The sequence below is a fragment of the Spea bombifrons genome, chromosome 6 (assembly GCF_027358695.1).
Source record: "Spea bombifrons isolate aSpeBom1 chromosome 6, aSpeBom1.2.pri, whole genome shotgun sequence".
NCBI lineage: Eukaryota > Metazoa > Chordata > Amphibia > Anura > Pelobatidae > Spea > Spea bombifrons.
In genome coordinates this window covers 34,671,676-34,695,828 of record NC_071092.1, presented here as the reverse complement: position 1 = coordinate 34,695,828, position 24,153 = coordinate 34,671,676, and the positions used below count along the sequence as shown (strand labels likewise).

The 24,153-nt window shown below is 38.2% G+C and overlaps 1 protein-coding gene across 1 annotated transcript; it reads right to left on the bottom strand.

Moving 5' to 3' along the window:
* Positions 1 to 1,397: 1,397 nt before the first annotated feature.
* On the bottom strand, positions 1,398 to 16,436 carry LOC128500830 (very-long-chain enoyl-CoA reductase-like). Its single transcript, XM_053470124.1, has 13 exons — positions 16,301 to 16,436; positions 8,688 to 8,738; positions 7,921 to 7,972; positions 6,698 to 6,742; positions 5,949 to 6,052; positions 5,213 to 5,328; positions 5,009 to 5,114; positions 4,027 to 4,099; positions 3,880 to 3,923; positions 3,526 to 3,583; positions 2,300 to 2,388; positions 1,699 to 1,744; positions 1,398 to 1,607 (listed from the first exon to the last, which is right to left on the bottom strand). Exons 1-13 carry the CDS (start codon positions 16,361 to 16,363, stop codon positions 1,480 to 1,482), a joined length of 975 nt encoding a protein of 324 aa, XP_053326099.1. The 5' UTR covers positions 16,364 to 16,436; the 3' UTR covers positions 1,398 to 1,479.
* Between the last annotated feature and the right edge of the window lie 7,717 nt (positions 16,437 to 24,153).

The window sequence follows — 24,153 nt, the reverse complement described above, 5'->3', positions numbered from 1 at the left end:
CAGTTTTGTATAAATTTATTTGCACTGAAAAATTCATATTATTTAGGTTCAAGGTAAAACCCTTTTTTATCCAATATGAATATATAAAAAACAAAAATCCACACAAGCAAAATAACAAAGGTTGGCATGTTAGCATAACATTTGTTTTAAAAGTTTTAGTGCTAACAATTACAACAGTGGAAGATCCATTTTTGTTTTCACATAAGAAAAACTACAGCCCTAAGAACAGCCTTTATAAAACAGTTACATACCAGCGTTCAATAATTCTGCATTTTTCATGCTCCAGAGCAGATAAAATGTACAATATTTTTATGTATTATGATGAAAATTCAAATTTTAGTCATAGCTTTTATAGCTACTATCACACCTCTAACAATATATTGTAAAGCTTTTTGTGTAGTAGCTTTGCATCTAATTGGAGGTTTTGTTCTGTTCAATGGATATAATTCAAGCTCTCATGGATATCATTCCAAGAGAGGGGTAAAATTGCATTTTATACTGAGAAATATAACCTTTAAAAATGACATCTGATACAACCCGGTTATTTGTCTGCTGAACATAATTTAGAATATGTCTCAGAATGCCCACTTTGTGGCAGAAGATGTTAGAATATTTGTGGTATGAAACTCCCATAACAAAAATTAGATGAAAAGGCATTAAATAAATGCCCAACGTAATCACCCTGTCCTCTCATGTTATAATATACAATTCACTACATGTTGGCAGCTCCGTGAAGAGATGGTTTAATTAAACTATATCACTCAAGTAAAGGAAGTGGGCTATAGGTCTATAGGTGTATCAGAGTTCATGTTACAATATACATTAAAAAAAAACAGAAAATAACTTTTTTTTAACAGATTTTATATTCAGCAACCGCTTCTGCCATATTTCCCAGACAAAAGCAGAAAACTTAAAAGGTTACAAAAGGTATATCATCTAAGAGAAGATGGGACAGATAACGTGCCCAGAATGTCTGCAGCGTTAGAATTATATCTCAGAATTGTTTTAAAACAGTTCATTGCAAAATATTCTGTTCCGCATTTGATGTGAGATTGAAGGAGTCGTGGGACCACCACAAAGTTATCAGCGGATGTGTCACATCACTTTTGCACACATGTTGTTGTTGGATGAAAATTTTAACTGACCCAGGCAATAATATATGCTCTCCTGACTTAAACTGAGATTTAAAAATAGACTTTCCACTGTTATAAATGTAGACGTTTCAATGTCCGTTTAAAAAAAAAATATTATAGACGGAAAAATGAAGGTTGATGCAGACCAAACTCACCAGGTAAGGTGGTTATTAGCCTTGTTTTAGGGGCACTACAAATACCAAAGTAAGTTAATTTTATTTAATAAAGGAGGTTGGGATCTTTTTCACAAAGTAATATGAAACATTTTCTTTTTCTTCAGAAAAAAATCAATATAAATAATTTCAAAATGCTTCTTTTACGGCCCTGTAACTGTTGGGCACTAATTTCACAGAAGAAGCGGGATGATTGCCATTCGGAATTTTGGATAATCCTTGAAATCCTTTACGTATCTGTGATGTTTATCCTTTGCCCAAATAGTCATCTGAATAAAACTAATTAAGGTATACACCCCAACTGCAAGAAACAAAAACATAAACACAGATGTAAGGAGGCATTAGGACACGAGACCTAACAAGGATCGTTATTTTACTGGTAAGATTCTTACCTGGTACACATTGGGTCATTACTGTGAAACTGATCCAACATCCAACCTAAAATGCAATATGCCATCTATTATGATCAGCTTCATAGTGTAAGTATTTGTTCCATCTCAAACTAACCCTTGCTTTATGGTGCATGTTGGCTTTAGACCCTGTAGGTATAACTAAAGCTAACAAAATTAAGCGACACTAAGGAGACTTAGACTATAGTATTCAACAATGTACTCATGACATGTTTCTGGAAAGTTAAGTTTATAAAAAATATATATAAAGCACAGAGGTATGTTAAGCACGTGCCCCAAATCACCAAGAAATGAATGTAAGGAAGGATGAAATATAATTATTAATGCTTTTGGTCAAGTTTATTATTAAGTAAAATTGTATGAAAATTAAATGCCCAATGTCTGAAAATATGTAATATTTTAATCTCCCTAATGCAGCATCCAAATCATTCTGCTGCTAAATCATATTTCCCATAAAGACATTTTAGAAAAGGTTTACCTATCCCTACAGCCAACAAGATATCTGTAAACCCACCATGTCCCGTCTGATTGATTTTGTTAGGAATTATTGATTCCACAATGCTAGATAGGATGAATGGTATACCTCATATGTATAGTTGGGGCACGAAACAAAGATAAAAAGCCAGGTAAAGGGATTCCTTGTTGGGAAAGGGAATCTCCGTGTCTTCGAACCTGAGTGGTAAAGGGAGATTAACTGAGTATAAAAACTTGATATACTGTAGAAGTCTAAACACAAATGCAAAGGAAAATGTGAACTTTCATTTATTGTGTGATCCTCAGAATGAAGCGGTTTATTATCTGCAGGTATTGCAAGCCATCATCGTCACAATGGTGTGAAGGAGTACTTTTAACTAGGTTAATATTCCTAGGATGTTTTTATTAAGTAAACAAATGCACTGTAGTGGGAAGAAAATGTGAGTTTGCAGAAGTTCAACAAAAGTCCAGCTCCCATATTCATTATAGACAACACACATTAGCACCCAGAAGCCTACACTCGACTGCAGGGGTTGTTGAGACTACAAAATGGGCCTCCCTTTGCCATCTAGGGTTCCACGTGAACCCCATATTTCCTTCTTTGAGGAAGAAGATCATTTTTATTATGAAGTTTTGCAAGTTACCGGTGAGGGCATAAAAGTTTTCATTCAACTTAAATGTCCTTGTCTGCAACTCGCAAAATGTTAAGTGGCGTGCACTCACATCTATGCTCAAGCAGCTATTACCCAATACACAAGTTGCTTTGTGAATGTTGGTACACAGGGTCAATCGAGTCGGGTCAGGCAAGCTAACCCTTAAGTCGACTAGCCACTCAACGTCTTAGAGAATAATTGAGTTTACTGCATGCTAAGCTATGCCAGGCTAGTATTCACTTAAGGAAATGGACTTCCAATTTAATATTATAGTTAAACTATACTATTATTTATACTCTACCGGACTGTACTGGAGCTATATAAACAAGTCTTTACATCTAGAAATAAAGTAGTGTTTAGTAACACTTTCAGAACTAAATGCAGCATTAGAAACATCATTACATGTAGTGCTTAATATCCAAAACCTTATCAGAAATATTTCTTTATTCATTTAATAGAATTTGTCTCATTTATATCCCTGCTGGTAAAACTTCTCATGTGAAACAAAAGCAAGAATTGATAGGTTGTGGTCGGCTTGTTAAAAAAATAACTAGTACGATATCAATGCATCACACAGGTCAGGTTCCGTGCTATCGCCATTCCACAGAGGTAAAACTATAATGGTTAAATGTGAAATCAAAAGGTTTTCTCTTAGTGTGGACAGCAAATGAAAAGTATGTACCATCTGGTCTCAAATTATTGAGCGCGACATGGATGGAGAAGTTACCCGTTTCACACATCTGTAACAAGAGAAAAAAGAAACAAGAAAAGAAGAGTGTTAACGGGGAAAGAATAAGAGTGGAAAGCTCAAAAAGATTTACTTTTATACTGAAAATATGCATTTCTAAGAAGGCTGTTCCCTACAATTTATCAACAACAATATACAATAGCCCTATATTTTGCAGACAGAAATGAATCTTGCAAACCTAAACCTTTACAAAACAATCAACATATTTCATATATCAAAACTTTAAAAAATAGATGTGTAACAGTTTAATCTGATAAATCCACATTTATACTCACTCATGTCACGTACCAAAAACATGATCATGGACAAGCCAACCTGCTTCTTTCCAAAAGCTGTAGTTAAAAGGGAACAAAAAAAAAAGATGAGGACATATGCACAAAGTTACAGTATGGGAAATGCAGAAAACAATAGAAAACATGTGTTGGTCAGACTTACAAGGTGGTGTATACAAGGGATGATTGATGTAATATGCAAGCCACGCTGCAAATCCCCAATAATAGACACAGTTCTAAAATAAAAAAAGTACAAAAGTAACATCTAGTTGTATAGCTTTACACTAGAGATCCTTCTTAACGGGCATTATTGGAGCACAAACTGGAGATGAAAACTTCTCATGAATTTGTTAAGCATTTTTTTATTAAAGTTCTCGATACTACATGAGAGAGGGAAACTTTTATTTATGAGTTAGAATTATATAACCCTTAATTCACCTTTGCCTCTATTTACAATGAAAAGGTATGTTTTTATAAGGTATACCAAATAAGCAGCAACATTCTGATGAATGTGTTATAAAGGTTATAATATTGTTCTTTTATATCTCCAGTATTGTTCGTCTGCGTACAGATTTGCTTCTCACCTTCATTCAAATACTGTACGTGAAGTAAGTGTGCCAGGCAAAGTTCTATGTTGAAGTATCTGCATATCTGCGAGGTCTATGTTTTGTTTGTTTTTTTCGAGGAAATCTACTTGAACAGCACTCAACGTTTCTGCCACGGAGCAAGGACTAGTGTCGCTCTCACAAAAGGTTGCATAAAATATGAAAACAGATGTTTTCTGAGTTGAATGATAAATTCCCAAGCACTAAGAAAAACTATTCTACGGCCCAGCATTAAAACACTTGGAGTGGAGGAGCCCAGAGGTCAAGAGGCTTCTGATTTCTTAGACTATTTACATGCTGTTATACTGTTTCTTTACATTAGAAGTTGACATATATGCTGACACCCAACTTCAAGGCTTTCTAACTAAGGTGGAAGTAAATTAATCAACATTCAGGATCACTGAACAGAAATACAAGTATTATGTTTAAAGCCTAACATATCTCATACCTCAATGACTAGACCATGAAACATCTTAAGGATAGAGAGGCTTTATTTTATAAAATGTATATTCTCATGAAGTGATGGTAATGGTACATTACCTTAATGATGCTTCTTAGTGGCATGGTCCCATAGGAAAAACGATGAACAAATATTGTCTCAATGAGCTTTTTGATATAGTGGAAAGAATGGCAGCAGCATGCCAAACTATGGGGAGAAAAGAACAAAAAAATCTTTTAAAAAACTTTACGAAACCATATATTTTCTACAGGAGTTAGTCGATTAGGATTATGTATAAAACTTACTGAACTACTGAATGTGGACTTGATGTGAAGGCTTTGGCCAATCCGTAGAAAAAAGGCATGCGGAAGTAAAAAAGAAAGTATACAAAAAGTGGACCTGTGTATTCTGTAAGAAATATCTGAAAAAAAGAATGTTACATTAAAGATTGTTGCGAATTAAAACATTTGAATTACTAAAGACTAGTCATTTTTAAGGCACCACCAACTAATTCAAAGAAAAAAACGATAGTAGTGACCATTGGTCAAATATGGTTCAAACTCATTAACGCCTGCTTCATTAAAGATTACGTGATTTCTGGACAAAATGCAGATAACCGCGCAGCACCACAAGCTATACACAAAAATGGAATGCAACAAAGATAATGGGTTCTTTGTTTAGAATACCAGGTACAGGGTATAGCCAGCAGTCTGTTTTCCAGATGCCGTGGTTATCATTTCTAGGTTTCTTAGCCAGCTAGAGGTCATTCTGGTTTACAACAGCTAAAGAATGACCTGTAGAATCTCAGAACTTCTTTTTTACTTACACTATGTATCAATGTATAAAGAGATGCTGTATTACCACCAGTCGAATATAGTCACCCGAATCTTCCCAGAAAAGGAGAATCTGGGAATGTTGGTTCCATTCATTGAAAATGTAGTAAAATGATCTAATGCTTTAGAACTTGCAACGCACCCTTTCATAATTCTCAAAATGTTTAATTTGGTTAATAAAAAAAAATATTCATCAGGAATCAGTTACCATAGTCCATCCAACGTGAGGGCCAAGATCTTTAAAATATAAGACTGCAGTGGTGCCAACCGGAAGTTCTTGTAACATTTCTTCGTCCTTTAAAGATCTACCCTCTACAAGAAAACATAAAATAAAAATATCATTGAACCCTAAAGCAGAAAAGTTTCCAGAGATTCATACCAACAGGTAAAAAAATGTAAAATTTCTGATTCTATGAAACATTTGAGATTCATTCACTAAAAGCTGGTGTGATCCGCTACACATATCATATCAGCTCTGATATAAATGTTTTATAGAATTTAAGCTTCAACAAACTGTACATTCTATCAATTATTCAAAAAGATACATTGTCTGCGCTGCGTAAAACATGCTGACATTCTGTAGATATATCATTACAGTAAATAAGGCTGTACAATACACATTAAACCTATTGTTGTTTTATTGCATTTGGGGTAATGTCTCCTAAGATGGGGTAGACTGATTTTGTATCTCATGTTGTCCCACGTTCACAGTTTCACATGTCGTTTATCACTTCTTAGTAACCAAACTGAATAAAATATTAGATCTAGATATAAGTTTGAAAAGAACATTGTGTTGGGAGAACCTAGAATGGTAGAATGAATGTAAATGGTGCGTCCTCGTGGCTTGTGCTCATACTGCTTTGCCAGTTTTACAGTATTGATAAGGATACCTACTGCAGGTCTTGTAATTAAGGTTTTAATTATACTTTATAATTGATGTTAAAACTGCATACATACTAGGGTCCAGCCGTATTGATTGTCTTGCTGGATACCACTGAGGATCTAAAGAAAACATAATAAAGTATTTAGCAAAATTTCTGTTTCTCCTGTTTTAAGAAAGGATTAAAACATTGGAGGGTTGCAGGTGGTTCTGTAGTTAAAAACATTTTAATCACATTTTAATTAAAAAAAGTTTACGTTCTCAAGAAGATCATCGTCATGCATGGAGCAAATGCTGTAGAACAAAACCAAAACTAGCGATACCTGCACCCAGATATAGTTTGTGTAACTGCATCTCAATAGGTAAACATGGGCACTATTCAGCAAGAATTATTAATTAAATTAATTATTAGACATGTGCAAATGAGCCAAAATTGATCGGGCTAATTTTTCGGTTTGTTTTTGGCCCATTTGCACATTTTGTTCCCTGGCCAATGGGTTCGGCCATAAAAGTGGGGGGGGCATTTTTAATTCGGGAATTTTGTTGCCCAGTGTCCACATTCACTCTCATTCACTTTTACTTACACTCTCATTCTTGTTCTCTCTCTTGCGCTTTCTAACCGTTTCCCTACCTTCTCTGCCGCCCACTTACGTTTTCAGCGGAAAAAAGATGAAGAATATATGGAAGAAGATGCGGAGGTGGAAGTGGTTGGCAGAAGCGGAAGTGGTCGGCAGAGAAGGTAGGCAAACATTCAGAGAGCGTAAGAGAGAGTGAACGAGAATGCAAGTGTGCAAGAGAGTGAGACAATGTGAGTGAATGTGGACCCACGGATTTCAGGTGAAAATTCTGAGCTTTTTGCTTTATTTTCATCAGATTCGTGGGGGGCCTGACCTCATAGGAATTGCCAAATTTACCAAAATTCGGTAAATTTGCAATTCATATGAATCCGAATACATAAGTCTCTTAATTACTAACATACCATCTCTGTAAAAAGATGCTAAATCTCTTGTCCAAGTGTACACTATTACACAATCATCTACCTGACATGCATGTTTTATCCATATCCTGGGATTGGAACAGCTAGCAACTGCTATAAATTTGGATCAGTGATTACATATAATGATATACGCTTCAGCTACAGCCAAAATAATGTGGAAATGCCACTTACAAAAAAAATTAAGATAGACATGATAATCTGGCACAGGAGAGTTTTCAGGAGAAGTAATTAATATAACAATTATTAGTTTGAAAAACAAATATTTGTCATTAATTACAATGGACACAAAAATTCAATACTTACAACATTTATGAAACATCAACTTTATATCATTAATCGTTACATGGGGTTCTACCTAAATGAGAAAATAAATGATTAATCATTGAAAACAAGAAAAATACAGAATTTAGAATATCAGGGTGAGGTAAAGCAAAGGCCTATTATTAACATTTTTTATTTAAAGTTTTCAACATATCACCAACACACAATACTGAAAGTGCATTCTAAAATGAGAATCTTCTGTTTGTGTACTCAACAACAAAATGTGAACAAGTGAAGGGAAATATTAATTTGGAAAAGAGTCAAAACGTACTTCCAAACACCATTAAACACAAAGGCAATTACCGTAATTGAAATAGAACCACCTACTAGAATTTCGGCTCCACTAATCCAATCCACATAAAAAAACACAAACAGCTTTTTCTTTCATTTGTTTAAATATATTTATCTCACGGACATGGAGATAGCTTGCGTGTTCTCCGGTGCAAGCTGTCCCTTTGCAAACCTCCAGCATTTCAGGATTCCAAGTTGGGGGACATGGACGGACACAGGAGAGCGTGGGTACCCTGGGTAGGGGCATGCCAACCATACCCAAAGAGCCACAAACTCACGCAGAAAGGTACATTTATGGAGGTGGAGGCCCCTGAGCATTGCTACCATGAGGACCCAGGATGTTGCACATAACCCTTCGCAAGGCGCTGATAATGAGCATCACCAAGCCAGCTCTTTCAATATATAAATATAACATTATGACTGAGTATCCAAGTGTTCCATTGATAATCTCCACCTACCTTGTCCAGAAAACACAACTGTTTCTTTGTTTTATAGTCTCGAATTTCCACCTGAAATAAAAATTATAATCACATTATTACATTATGAAATAGATTTCATACTCACACTAACACCGTGCAAGCCAATGAGTCATAAACCCAATACAGAGCCTAACAAGGCATATCACGAGGAACTGCAGCACAGCATAGGTGGCTTGCAGAAAATCACTAAATTGTGATTTTCCTACTAGTAATACATAAACACACAACACACATATGCTACAGAAGGGGTAAAAACAGTTATGGTTTTTTTATTATTATTATTTTACTTGGGGGGTTGGGGTAAGATAACAGTTAACTCTGTATAAGCCAGAGTTATCCATTTTCTAAGAACATTGGCATAGTATTGCAGAGAATGGTTGCCAAGTTAAAGTACATTCTCATTTTTCAGATATTAAACACGGTGGCACATAACCAGCACCGGTGTAAATGTTGTGTGATTTTGTTCTCATGGAAATGCTACATTATATAGCAAGAAAATGGATTAGCAAGTAAATGAATTCCACTACGAAACGAAAATTAATCCACCGACATGGACCTGAAAAGGAAAGAAAATATCCTGGCCTGCGTGTCTTACTTCCGAACTGGCAAAGAAATATGAAATCTTATCCTGTCAGCAGTTTTCTTTCCATATTCTGCATTACAATATGATCTGATTGCAGTAATACAATAATTGCTACAGGGTACTGCCAGGAGGTACTCCTGTCTGCACAGAAGTGTTATCATTGGACATAAGGCGAGGGCATCTTTCCTAGAGTGTAGATGAACATAAGATTCCTTTAGAACCTACTTCACGGAGCGGTTTTCTACTTAGAACAGCATGTACTGTAATTCAATGCTGTCCAACTTCAATGATTTGGACGGCTGGATTTTCTTGGTCCAACAAGCTGTGGTGCTCGACCTACAAATGATAGCACGAACATTCATTCACATTCACACTCACACACACACACCCACACCAGCAGACTGTCAGGGTTTTCACCCTTCCCCCGCTCGTCTTGTTTCTCACACTCAGCCACATCTCAGCTGTGAAATTAGCTCCTTATTATTTCCTAGGTTTCCTGCTAATTAGCCAGGATCAGAAAATCAATCATGTGGTTCTGGCCATACAGACCCTTTTGAACCGGACGGCGCACCTGGAACCTCCCCAGTGTCCATTGCAGCTTCTGCTCTGGTACTCGCAGAAGTACAGCCAACACACTGTATTTGCAGCATGCTCACACTGTTTGGTAGGCCTCATATTATACATTTGTATTATTTGAGCCTGAGACTAGCTTAGCGCACCGACATTTTTTCTTTTCCCTACTCGCAGAAGTACCCGCTGCATCTGAACCGCTAGCCACCCAGGGCCTCACTGGGTCTGCCCCGCTTCCCCAGCGCTATGGGCTCAAACCAGTGTCGTGGTTTCCTGAACCAGGTTAGCATATTTGTGAAAGTGGTTCCTCGAGTCTTCCTGAACGACAGAAGTAAGGTCGGTTTCATAATTCCGCTGCTGTCGGACAAAGCCTCAGCCTGGGCCAACCCATTGTGGGAGACCGGTAAACCTATCGTCCACAGCTATTCAGAGTTTTTTACCTCCTTCAAACAAATCTTTGGCCTCCTCTGCTGCTAAACTGCTGATGTCTATCCGATAGGGTACTAGATCTGTGGCTGAGTACTATATTGAGCTCTGTACCCTAGCAGCGGAGGTAGGATGGAATAATGAGTCACTTGTGGCCGGCTTTTCTCATGGTTTGGCGGGTAAATCCGGTTGCTTACCCGCTTCACCTCCCTTCTAATATGCGTATTTCCAACGTGTTCCACGTCTCCCTGTTGAAGCCTCTGGTGTGCAACCGTTTCACCACGGTTCCTCCTCGTCCTGTTACAGTTGACAACCATGAGGAATACAAGAGATTACATACATCCTAGATTCTCGTTTGTTCCGGGTTGTTCCAGTACTTTGTCCACTGGAAGGGTTATTGACCTGAGGTGCGTTCCTGGGTTCCCTGCACCGATGTGCACATCTCTGATCTCCGCAAGGGATTCCACTCTAAGTACCCTCTTAAACCTGCTCCTCTCCCATGGGGGAGGGATTGTTAAGGGGGGGTACTGTCAGGGTTTTCACCCTTCCCTCGCTCCTCTTGCTTCTCACACTTCTTGCTCCTTATTACTTCCTTGGTTTTCCTTGGTCATACATAGAAACTTCCTGTCTAAATTATAGAAAATGCATGCTGCTGGGCTAGATTAGAATCACGGCTTGAACCATTTTCTATAAACGTGTATGGTTAAAATGAGCCATATGGTTGCCGGATCTAACCCTTGTTAACGGTACACGCTGTCCCCTTATAAGTATAAAAAACTATTTTTGGAATTATAGACCCCAAATCTGTAAATGTCTGTGAAGCGGATTCAGAGGCACCAGTTGTTTGAGCAAATCCACGGAATTTAGTGATAGTCCACTGGGATTTGTGAGTTTTGTGAATCTGATGCCAAAGGCAAATATTTAACCTTTACTGCAACACACCAACAACTAATCATTTCAAATTGCACGTGGAGCAGCTGAGTCACCAAGATATAAAAATCACACTGAGGGTTCAATGGCTTATCGTGGATTTCAACGTACATTTTTCCATCTGAGCCCATTATATTCTTGTATATCCTCGCACACAGCAAACACTAGGATGTAGATTAAAGGGTGTGTCTAAATTAAGTTACAACAGATGTGTTTTTGCCCTTAGTAGCTGGGGACATACCACCTAAATATGCACACATGATGCTGTACTAGTTCTCGATCTACTATGTTTAGAAAAGTTATCATGAATGGTGGGGACGGCTGGAAAAGTCACATGTTTTTATATGAGAGTTGGACCAAAATTCAAAACTACATAAAGCCTGCAGGCCAAACATTTCATCTACAGTGTACACCGTCCCCCAACAATTCCAATGGCCACACTTTACCTGAAGATTCCACGTGGAAGCCATGATGGACCTCCACTTATTGTACACCTCCCTGGCCAGTCAAGGAGATCAGAAGACCTCCTCATCTGGCCCATTATCCATTAAAAGGCAGGGCAGGGGGCAGCTACAGGGCACAGTACCTAATAATTAAAGACCCCCTCTCAATACCCTTCTCCTGCATGAAGGGATGAGTTGACTCTGCCTATTGCGCAGATAATGCAGTGCAGTTTTCTTGAATATATGCATATTTCAGAGCCAGTGTTGTGTTTCCTGCAAAATAAAACTTTCTGAGGTTCACCGGTATAACACACAATAGTGGAGTTGGCCAGTCGATATGTTTCAACTCGCCTGCAAACCCCCAGTGAAGGGAGAAAAACCCCAAAATGTCATTAACAGAATTGTTTTCAAAGCCACTAAAGGCAAAAGTTATGGTCTTATTATAGAATCCCTTTGAGCATTAAATCAGAGATGATCATACCACATAGGTGGCATCACTGGATAATAATACTCACCATTATTGCAAATGGCCTATAAACCCTACAATAATTAAACTTTGAGGAAGATTAGCAATGCTTTCAACTAAAATCTGTGAATTGTACATTTTTGCTTCCAAAGCCAAAACACAGGCCCACTTCAACAGCTAATTAGATCATTATAAAACATCCGAAAATGGCATTTTTGCCATTTTCTCACAAGATAACCATTCCATCATGTCCTTATATATTGACCCCAAATTCTTATCACACAGTAAAAACTTCATAGACCTAACAAAACACTATTTATAAGAATCCCTCCATTTTTCCTAAAGCCACCTTTTTAATTCTGTTTATCTGAAAATAAATATGCATATTCTATGGTAAGTCATAACAATTATGTGCCTTTCAAACACGCAAAGAGCAACATTATAATCAGACACACACAGTTTTGTGACTTTTAGGGTTGGAGGACACAATGATACACTCACACCTAACAAATGTTCGTGGGTTCGCTCTTAGTCACCCTGATGGGACACCAAACTATGGGTGGCTATGGAGGCAGTGAGGATAGAAAGTCACGCAAAATATCACCACTGCCTGCAAAGTCACCCCCAGGTGACCCAGTCAGCTCCTACTGCTTCACTCCCCCCCCCTCTACCACCGACTAGAGGGTCAATGCTAAAGATTTCTAGCAAAGTTTATGCAATAAGATTAGTAGATGCATAATAAAACATTTCTTGCTTAAAGCATTCTAAACCTCCCCCAGCAATAGAATGAAGCTTTCATATGGCTTGGTGTAATCAGACATTCCTCAGTCCGCTATTGCTTTGCAAAGCAAAGTGCCATTCAGTAGAAATGCTGAAAAATCAATGCACCACCTTGTTGAGGAATGAAGGATGGGTCTCTTAAAAAGTAGTCTAAGCAGGTTTTTTTTAAAGAACAATATATATAGGAGATGACTGTATGCATCTGCATAGCCTTGCTAATTCCTGACTGCATGTTAAGTAAATAAATCCTGAAGCACAAGCAAGACCATGACCCTTAAAAGGATAGTTTAATGTTCCAGTTAGCTTCACCAAAGAAGAATGCATTCTAAATTCCTTTTGAGTCATTTAAAATGCGTCCTTTAAAAGGTATAACCCCCCCCCCCCCCAAAAAAAACGAACCTTATGCTGCAACAGAGCTCTCCTCCATGGTAAAAGGATGACTGCTAGTGGCAGGTAAAGAATCCCAACCCCGGGGCTGGCTAGTGGTAAGTAAACTATGTGGCCATTAATTTTCCCCCCATGTACAATGGGGGGTGAGGGGGGGGAGACACCATATAAATTCATAGGGACTACTTAACTATTATATGCATTAAAGTGCACATGATGGTTGCTGGGTCCATTTAAGGACTAACTGTGACACCCATGCCTAGTCTTATATGTTATTTCACATTAGACATGACAAGCTACATCATTGTGGCTCTGACGGCCGGAGGTGTATAGGGCTTCAAGCAATTCCACTCACTTTTAACCCCTTCAGGACCGGCGTTCTTGTACGGCGTCTTCCCTTGAAGACCGCAGTTTTATTTAAATATATTAATTCCGTGCTCGCGATTCGCTTCAAAGCAATCACGTGCACGGAATTAAGGGGGAAGTCCCGCTACAGATCGCTGGGGACACCCAGCGGTCAGTAGCAGCCGCCCCTCACGATCCCTGCATCCATAGCTGGATCGCACATCTTCGATGACGTACCTGGTACGTCCCGGTCTGTGGGCGACAACCAACCAGGAAGTACCAGGTACGTCATCGGTACAGAAGGGGTTAAACGCAAAACTGTGTATTTACAGTAATTTCAAAGGACAATCATAAAAAACATTTTTTTGGAAACAAAAAAATCTTATGTGCATGGTATAAAATATACACCTGGTTTTGGCAAATTTAGTACCATGAACAGTTCGGAATTTATGTATGTCCTAACATGGTAACAGGGCGTAACTAAAAACCACAGAAAATTGCTCCAGAGACACCCAACTTTACCAAGCAACATGCCCCACAGTGCTACCTTTGCCTCCAAACAGCTTGTGAGCGCCACATTTGCCCTCAAGTAGCTTATCAGTGCCATCCTAACCACCAAACACTCTGCATGTGCCATCACTGCCCCCAAACAGCTTGTCCGTGACTTTTTTGCCCCTTGCCACGTACATTTTGGAACACATACGTAAAAAACACTTACACAAATTGACACATGCTAACACACATACACATGCATACACATACACTTACTCATACTCACTAACACACACTTCTTTTAACACACACTCTACCTCACACCACTTACACATACATGTTCACACACAAACACTTACACATACACATTTATGTTCACACACAAACACACATTATGCTTGTATATTCAAACACTTTCACACACACATACATACATACATACATACATACATACACATTCATGCTCACATACCTCCTCAAGATCACCTGTTTTAATTACTCAAAGTGTTGTGTAGGAATAGCTTTCCTACCTTATCACTGATGTCCTATGAGCCTGATAGTATGAGTCAGATGTTTGAGCTCCGATCCAATCCGATCAATAAGAGGTAGGGGTTTGACCCAACTCAAGTGTTTCCCTTCCACTTTTTGAGTCTAGCTGTCCCACATCTAAGTCTGGAAAGTAGACTCGGGAAAGCCACTGCTGTCCTTTAGCTGCAGTTACTTCTAAAGCAGCCTCTGAAAGGAACCTTGTGTGACCCTGGTGAACAGTACCACCAGAGTTCAGATCCCTTCTTATCCTTTTCCTGAAGTTGTATGGAAGATGCCCCCAAAATATCAGCAGTAAATTCATGGACTAAACCACTCAGGAACTTGTTACTGTTGTGTAACTGAATGACACTAAGTATGCAAAGCTAATCATGGAAAAGTAGTATAGATGAAAACATGAAATTAAGGCAGACCAATATTAACAAACGTTTGTAGATTGAAAATAATGTGGGTACGGTGGTATGGCCACTATCATCCAGGAACATATAAGTCTGCAGCTGCTGCACACCTTTTATCAGATTCTCTTTAAACAAGTAACAATGGGTATTGTATTGCCAAACATTGTTCTTGGGGCAGATATACCATATCTTCAAGTTATAGAAAGGGGAAACAAATTAGATCAAGACGCCTGAAAAACTGAGTACTGACATATTTAATGCTTGGTCCCAAGGGATAGATATTCCTTACTATTACGGTACATGGAACCAAGTAAGCAAGTTATTATATGCTTCACTTATCATAATGTGATAGGGCTTGTTAAAAAAGGTGGATATATGGTGTATTATGAAATTCTGCCAACTGCTGGGAAATAAACCAAAATATTTGCTTTAACCCCATGTTACATGTTTTTATGGGATTGTTACTAAAAGCACACAAGAGTCTTTAATGTAATGAAAAATGCTGCTAAACCCATCCCAGATGCCCTAATTAACAAAGAAGTAAGCGTGTGAGAAAAAGTCAGCTGAACAGTGGTAAGAATATATAAAATCCACTAATACCATCTGCGCTACTTAAAAATAGCTGTGATTTTCCAAGAAATAATCTTGCCAGGTCACCTCGATCTGGACACCAGAGAATGAAGTTGGCACCATAACAAGGATGAGCAGTAGCTTGGAGTCCCAGTCAGGGGATGGAAGGGGAAGTCAGGTGAACGTGTGGGTGCGTATTTACTATACCATTACATTGTTTCTAATGGGACATATAAACCCATGTAAGGTTTCATTTAGTGTTTGTATATTTATGCCCATCGCTTGTTTAGCAGATGGGTCCCATTACTGGCATGGACTTGTCATTGGTATACTATGTAGACATCAGTCTGATGAACACTACCAGACCCATAACTTATCTCCTGCCATCCTAATAGTCAGCCATGGGGGAGGCATATTAAGGGGTCCATAAACTGCTACCTGTGCCAACTTACACCAGCCTGGCATTACCACTGCTGCTTTCAAAGTAACTTGCCAAGATTAACTCTTCTTCCACTGCAAACACTGCTAGAATAATTACATACCGACTTTAATACATGCAGATATAATGCCCCAAAAGTCATTTCTTAGTAATTAGTCCTTCATAGGAATGGCTCAGTGTGATGCTTTGCAAAGAATAAATAGAAATCGGCAGTTACCTCAAAGAAACTAAGCCTGCTGCTCATGGAGCTTCTGTGGGGATGTCCTCTCCAGGAAGCCATTCACATCACGCGTGTGGGTGGATCAGAGAGCCGGCAGAGTGCAGCCTGTCCGGACGGCACAGGGATCTGCCACAGCCCAGCCTGCAGTGACTGCTGCCTCTTTCTCTGCCTGAAAGTGATGAGCATCAGCAGCTCTGCACTCATCCTCCCGAGACATATAACATAGCTTATCGCAGCAAACCAGCTACGAGGGGCAGGGCTAGGAGTCCTCTGCCAACATGGACTCCAACTCCCAGCATCTGTACACGGCTGGGGATGCTGGGAGTTGGAGTACACACTAGGAGTGTCAAAGTTTGCTTAGGGCTCTTTGCTACAGTGAGAATGAGTATTGCAGAATAAATTATGTTGGAGACTAACAGGGCTGGCACTTTTTGGCCCTGGGGCCAGGAACAGCTGAGCGCCCCTCTGCAAACCTTTCACAGAAATAATAACTATATAGTTGTAGATAGTATAGTATGTTTCATTCATGATTATTGCAGGGAGCATTTGTCATGTGATACAAGAGCAGGCACAGATAGTTTATTGGCATATAAAATGGAAACGTTCCTTAAAATGCATTATAAGACGACCCCCCCCCCCAAATTTTAATATTCATTTTGGAAAAAAGAAAAAGCTTGAATATAAAACTACCCTATAGGAAAAAAAAAGTTTTACTAGCAAATATTAAGAAGAGAAGAATGCACTTCTTGTTTGTTTTTTTTCCTTTTATTTGCCAGACATTTTATATGCACATCTGCCCCCAGGCTTGCCACTCTGCCCCCCAGATATGCCTTATACCCCCTATATGCCATTCTCCCCCCAGCAGCCGGAGCCTGGAAGTTCCCAGGTATGCTGATCTGCCTTCCAGTAAGGGTTTCTACATGTGATCGATAAAGAGAGGCCATCTTAGTGCATACAGCCAGCTAAAGCCGAAATAACAAAATATCTTAAATGTGTCCAACAATATGATCGGATACATGTCCCTAAGCAATCTTTGATTCTTTATAAACAAATCATCATATTTACACGAAGCACATAGAACTTTAAACAGAACAGGTCTTCTCATTCTTTAGAAGCACCTGCCATCTACATCAGCTCTAAGTCTTTCACCGCCAACTCTGTGTGATGTTATATTTGATAACGTTTTTGTTTATGAAATGTGACAGCGAGTGATTTAACATTGCTTTGATTGTTCTGTTTAAACATGATTATTGCATAAAATACATATTTACAGACCAAGTGTCACTTTTCTTTTTTGATTTTTATTTCTCGTATACCATTTTAATAAATTGATTGTTAAGATGCTGTTCCAACTATGTTTCCTTATTTATAATTTATCAGGAAGTTTTTATTTGACATGTCACAGAAGAAACAGCAGTGATACATGTATGTTGTTGTCATGTAAACTGAAAAGGCGTCCTGATGCTTCTGTGTTACGATGTGATCAAACCTGCAGATGTTTTTATTATTTATTATTTGTTTTCTTATTAAGTAGAACTGATTGTACAGCGTTACGGAATATGATGGCACTATATAAAACAATAAATAATATAATTTTGTTTATTATTTTGCTCAGGATGCTTCATCAAAGTTTGATTCTTTATTCACTGTAAAAACATATGAAATTCTTCAGACCTTATTCCGCTGAACAGCAGAAAATTAGCTCTAGAAGTGATCATAGAACCTGGGGAAAAAGTGGTGACCTGGAACCCCAATAAATTTGGAACAAGGGCCGGACTGGGGATGACTAGTGGCCACACGTTATGTTTTTATATTCTCGCCCAATCTACCCAGTGTGCACACTTCACGGAGTTGGCGTACAGAAAAATTCTGACAATACATAAAGAACAACGCATTCTTCAGTATGCTGAATTAATAAATAACAAATATCAAAGTATTTTTATTATATGATGTAGACCTCAGTTTAGGATTTTGCTAAACTCTCCGGGCTTCAGAGATATATAGTTAATATTCGAAGGGAACTAAACAGCTTTCAAGAGAGTGAAGAAAAAATGTGAGAAGAAAAAAAAAAGCATACAAATGAATCAATATTAAGGTTTTCTCATTGATTTTCTAATGTCCGTTTCTGGGGCAGCGCTGTAAATATGGAGCTGTCATCATAGGAACTAATGGAATGTCCCTGTCACATTTCACACTTTGCAGTAGAACTGGTTGTTAATTATAGTTTACTTACAAAGTAGTGAGAATCTCACAAAGTGAATAATACATAATCCCAAACCGAATATTTGTTACTTTGCCTTGTGTTTTCGCACCTTCCTCCAAGGGTGAAATTTCTCTTTAGCGGTAACAGAATATTCATCATTTTATAAAAATCTCATTTGCAGGTTCAGCGAGATATTTTGTGGCTTTAGCTGAAGGTGTTTGTTAACTTTCCTCTAGTGCAATATTTAAATCTAGATATTTTGCCATGTACCATACCGCCCAATATTCTAAAATGGCCAAAGAGGGACAAATTTGGTTTTGGGTTAGATATGTGGTTAAAAAGCAGGAGGATACCACATGATACCACTTTGCAGTTTAAAATTAAATACCCTTTGATCTACTAATCAGATCCCCAATTCATTCAAGAGGGACAATGTTTACATTATTTAAGTACATTGTAAGTATCGTTTTAAAAAAAATCTTTTAACTGTTACCGTTATGCTATTTTGTCTGCTAGATTTTTAATTAGTTAACAAAGATGAGCAAGTTAAAAAAAAAATATATATATATATACGGTATATATATATATATATATATATATATATATATATATATATATATATATATACATATGTTATATAAATGTTATTTATTTTGTGGTCCATACACTCCTGCAGAGTTTTTGCTGCTCCAGAAGGAACAACTATCAGCCAAGGGCTTGGAATAAGTAAGATTTGCAAATGTCAAACACAGCTTAGAAGCTTTGGCATCGATCAGAACTGATTATTTAACCAAAGGAATCCTGCATTGCCAAATAAGCTTTTGAACTCAGCCTTAGAACGCTTTATTTTCCATAATGAAAGTTGTACTGGCAAAAGTTTCAGGCATCTAAAGTAGTCATGGAAGAATGTCCGTATTCCTGCCAGAATACAGCCCAGCAAGAAAATATTATAATGACTCAATATCGTTTGATTGCTCTTTTTAATTTAGCCAATTTACATACAGTTAAAAAACGATTTTTTTGTAATTATGTCAGCAATAATGATTTTGTGGATTTTCAATTAAAAAGTGTGGAAGTAAGCAAGATTCTCACTTGGTGGTCAATTCACTTGGGTAAGGTATGTCCTCAGCAAGTTAAAGTTGTGCTCCCAGTGCTCCCAGTGCTCCCAATGCAAAGCAAAAGATAAAATTTAAAAAAAATCATCTTTTTTCACCAGCAAAAGATATGCTAAACATATTTATAAACATATCCCGACACATTTAAAAATGTGTGTGAAAATAAGTAGATTAAAGGCTGGAGTCCATAAATTGTAGATGTGTGGTAGGGGCTATCCCATTCTTATAACATCCAGAAAATCTCATGCGTCTAAGTACGCCTTATGGATAAACAAGCTGTCATCTTATAACTTCATGTACTGAGCTGCGGTTAATATCCTGAGCAGCTGGTCCTCAGTATGACAATCCAATAAATATGAGGGGAAAAAACACGCACTTGTGCCACCAACATGTATTCACTATTGAGAGTGAGCAACGCAAATATTTCAGTGCACACTACCCTGTTTTCACTGTGCTGACAAGACAAGGCAAGAGTTCACCATTAACGGAAGGCACGGAGTGTGAGGGTTTTTTAAAAAATCTCATGTCCATTGGATAATCAAGCCAAGTACATATATATATATATATATATATATATATATATATATATATATATATATATATTAAATAACAGATGGAATAAGTATCTTGTGACAATACCTTTTTTTTTGGACTAACAGAATTTTGGAATGAGAAATGCTTTAGACTTGAGAAAGGGAGAAGAGCTCCCGAAAGCTTGTCATTCCAAAATTCTGTTAGTCCAATAAAAAAGGTATTATCACAAGATACTTATTCCATCTGTTATTTTATATTGACACCACTGGACTAATATGGCTACAACCTCTACTCTACTATATATATATATATATATATATATATATATATATATATATATATATATATATATATATATATATATATATATGTTTATACTGATTATATAAATACAGCCTAATCCTTCCCATGTCACAATAAACTCTGCCTCCATGTGAAGTTCCCAGGTACGCATATAAAGGGCAGTTAGTAGTATTTTATCCTGCTTCAAGTTAAATCTAGTGATCTAGTATGTTAAGTAAACAACAATATCAATTTGTTCTCCGTCCAACGTTTCAACACATGAAATGTGACACAATATGTTTGTGCTGTTACAAACATTGCTCTATTCTTGTGTCACATGACTGCAGACTAGATTTAGCAGTGGATCTGTGAAATCCTGCGGTTTACAGTTCTGTCTACTAAACAAACCAATGTAGAAGTGTAGCAGTAATTTATTACACCTATGTGGATTCCACAGTAGCACCCATATGCATTTGCCCCTTGGCTTTCCTCGCACGTGTGCAGAATATGCTCTTGATTTCAATAGGAGCATTTCCTGCCACTGATTGGCTGCTTCAGGGCACAAGGGGAGCATGCTTCTGCACCTCTGGCTGCATTTGGTACATTTTGTTTCATGCTTAGTTTGTTTTTGTTTTACGTTTAATGAATGCACATGGAAGTACTTACAAATTACTTTAATACGTATTCATTGCTAGAAGGTCTGACGACGACAGTTCCCCGTAAGCTGTAGTTGAAATATGAATGGGACGAGATTTGGCATAAATACATCATTGGTTTGGTGCAGGGTTTGGTTAATCAAAAATAAAAGGAGTGACGCTCAAACCCTATATTTAGAGACAAATGTTAATGTCAGCAGATGAGGTGAAACAGCGTTTCTAAAGACAAACGTTAAATGATGAGTGCTGTTACTTTATTGCAACATCAGAATGCCTAAGTGGCAATGTACTCCTTAAATAGCTTATTCCTCTTTCCTGTGTCGCATTTAACAGCTTCTTTTTTTTTTGCTAACTTTCCACTTTCTTCATGTGCTGATTTCCAATATGTTTAAACCATCTTAGAGGTAGTTTCTCAAACAGATGAGTAGGACAGAATACAGTGAATTTATCACCACTTAACAATGTCAGAGGGCCTTGCAAATGCTGCACTGCATATTCAGAGCTTTGAGTACATTCAAGGCATTTTAATGTCATACCTTATAGCAATGTTCCTGGACAAAGCTCTAAAGGGCATGCTTTGTTTTTGTGGTCTCTTATTTGTAGGGTTTTAAAAACAAGCATGCCGTATGCAATGTTCCTCCTAAGATGTGCGCATGTCCCCTGGTTGGGGAGATCATAGTCTCGGTCTACCTAGGCCAAAGTAAAGGGAGCGCAATGTCTGTTCAGACAGACCTCACATTTTACTGGTCTCTAGCAAGCAGGAGGAGAACAGATGTCAGGCTCCCACCATAGGACCAAGGTAAGAGATTGGGAGAAAGGGTAGACACTTTCAAATTCACAGGAGCTTCCTGGAGGATGTCCGATGATTCAGTGGCTGAAGAGAAAAAAAGAGGCAGGGCTGGCCTCAGAAAACAGGACCCCCTGCCGCATCGCACCCCATGCTCCTATAACCACTCTTACAATGGGGCCACTAGGCCCTAGCGTTTGCAATGGGGCCACCAGACCCCAAAGTCCATAAAGGTACCACAAGGTCCCTTGAAATGGACCACATGGGAAAATAAGCACACAATTCTGGGATAAGGAGGAAGCCTATACATATGTATTAGATATATGGATAAAACTGTGCTTACAGGCTTCTTCAAGGCCCCCCCCCAGCCTGCGATGAAGCATCGTCCATTTTGCTCAGAATTGCTTGTTTGGCAGGCAGACATGCTGGTTGAGTGGGCAGCTGTGAGAACCCACAAATTGTTCAGGACGACACCTACGCATAAGTCAAAATACTCATTGTCAATGTCCTCCTGGATACTCACTGCCCAGGGCCAGCTACCGGGCTCCGCATCCTTCCCCCCCCCCACCACGCGGGAGCCGCGGAAATCCTCGACTAGGGGTCGATTTCCACAAACTGAAATAAAAATGTAAAAAAAAGGCATTTGACAGAAGGTTGTAAAATGACAGTCAAAATGTTTGAATGTTAAGGGTAACGATCTATCCCCTATTTCTTTTCTAAAGCTATTGATGTCAAATTATCTGTAATAGATAAACTCACCTCCATGTTCAGAGCTCTCAGATGCACCGAAAAGAAACCATATTATAAAACAAAATCAGGAACAGCTTCATGTTTCACATTGAAAAGCCATGTACTTGTGCAACAGAATGCGCAGCCTATTTATATCTAGTGAATTATGACATTGTCAAAGCAGAATCCAATATGTGAGGTCACAGGACAACAAAAGTGTGAAACACAAGAATATGAGGAGGCAGGGAAATAAATAAAAGCAAATCACATATGTGTACAAAACCAGATTAATAACACAGAAATTAACTCCAGCATATTTCATAAAAATTATTAATGTGCTTATGTTATATAAATTAAAGGAAAACATTAAGACCTAATTTGTCTTACATTATTTAATATAAAACAATTTAATATTACATTTAATATAGAAAAAAACAGTATATTATAGCCCGACAGGAATTCACATGCTGGAATTCTCAATGGATAACATGGATTAGCGCACGTTCTTAAAAAAGCAAAAAAATGGCAGCTCATGGTACAGCATATAAATATATAGGGAACACAGGCAGGAAACAAGAATGTAGAAGCAGTTCTTCATATCCACCTACATGGCAGATGAGCCAAACTGTCACATTAGCCAGTGATCAGTCACAGTTAAAAGCAGATACAATAGACACTGGCACTTTGTCATAAATGATGACAAACAAGCATGCAAATGTAATTATAATAGCTTAGGAAGGTAGATAATACTGCAGAATATCAATGTTTTTGGGGTTAGCATGACTAGCCTACTACCTGGGTAGTGATGACCAGCTCCTATGGCACATGCAGCGATCTGATCAAGACTAACACATGACAAAGAAGAGAGAAACATGTGCTAAGTGAGTCACTGGCACATTATCTTCCAACGCTGTACACACCGGGAAGTGATCCCACTATCCAGCGGAGAACGGACCGTGACCTCTCCCAACAACTAAAATAGGCCCATGATCTCGCAGGGTTTCCACAAAGCTTAACACACCGATAGCAGAGCATCAAAGGACAGCAAATACTGTTAGGAAGCACAACAGGCTATAATTGAAAAGTGCAAGCATGCAGAGAAATAGATATTACATTACATTGCTTGCTTGTTGGCAGAGGTAAAAAACTGGAGGAAAGCCGGTGTTGTTGTTGTTGTTGTTATTATTTGTGTCTGTGTGGCAAGGGACAGACAGTCTCTTCTATGATAAATGTCCTGTTCTCTGGCTCACGCTGTGAAATAAGTACTGGACAGGCTTGGAAATTCTATTCCAAAAAAGAGATATAAGGATGTAGACTCTAAATATAAAGACTACCCTTATAAAGGGGAGAATTCCACTTAAATGATCTACTAAATAACCCTCTGCGGGTCAGAAGCTAATTTGCGCTTAATGAGTTAAAGTAATTTGCCTGCTGCTGGCATGCGTTTCCAGGTGTCATTTAGCAATAGAGAAGAACAGAAATAATATATCCTCAAGTGATTGTAGAAGTTATTCTATAGTGGACCTGTCATCCGATTAACGTGT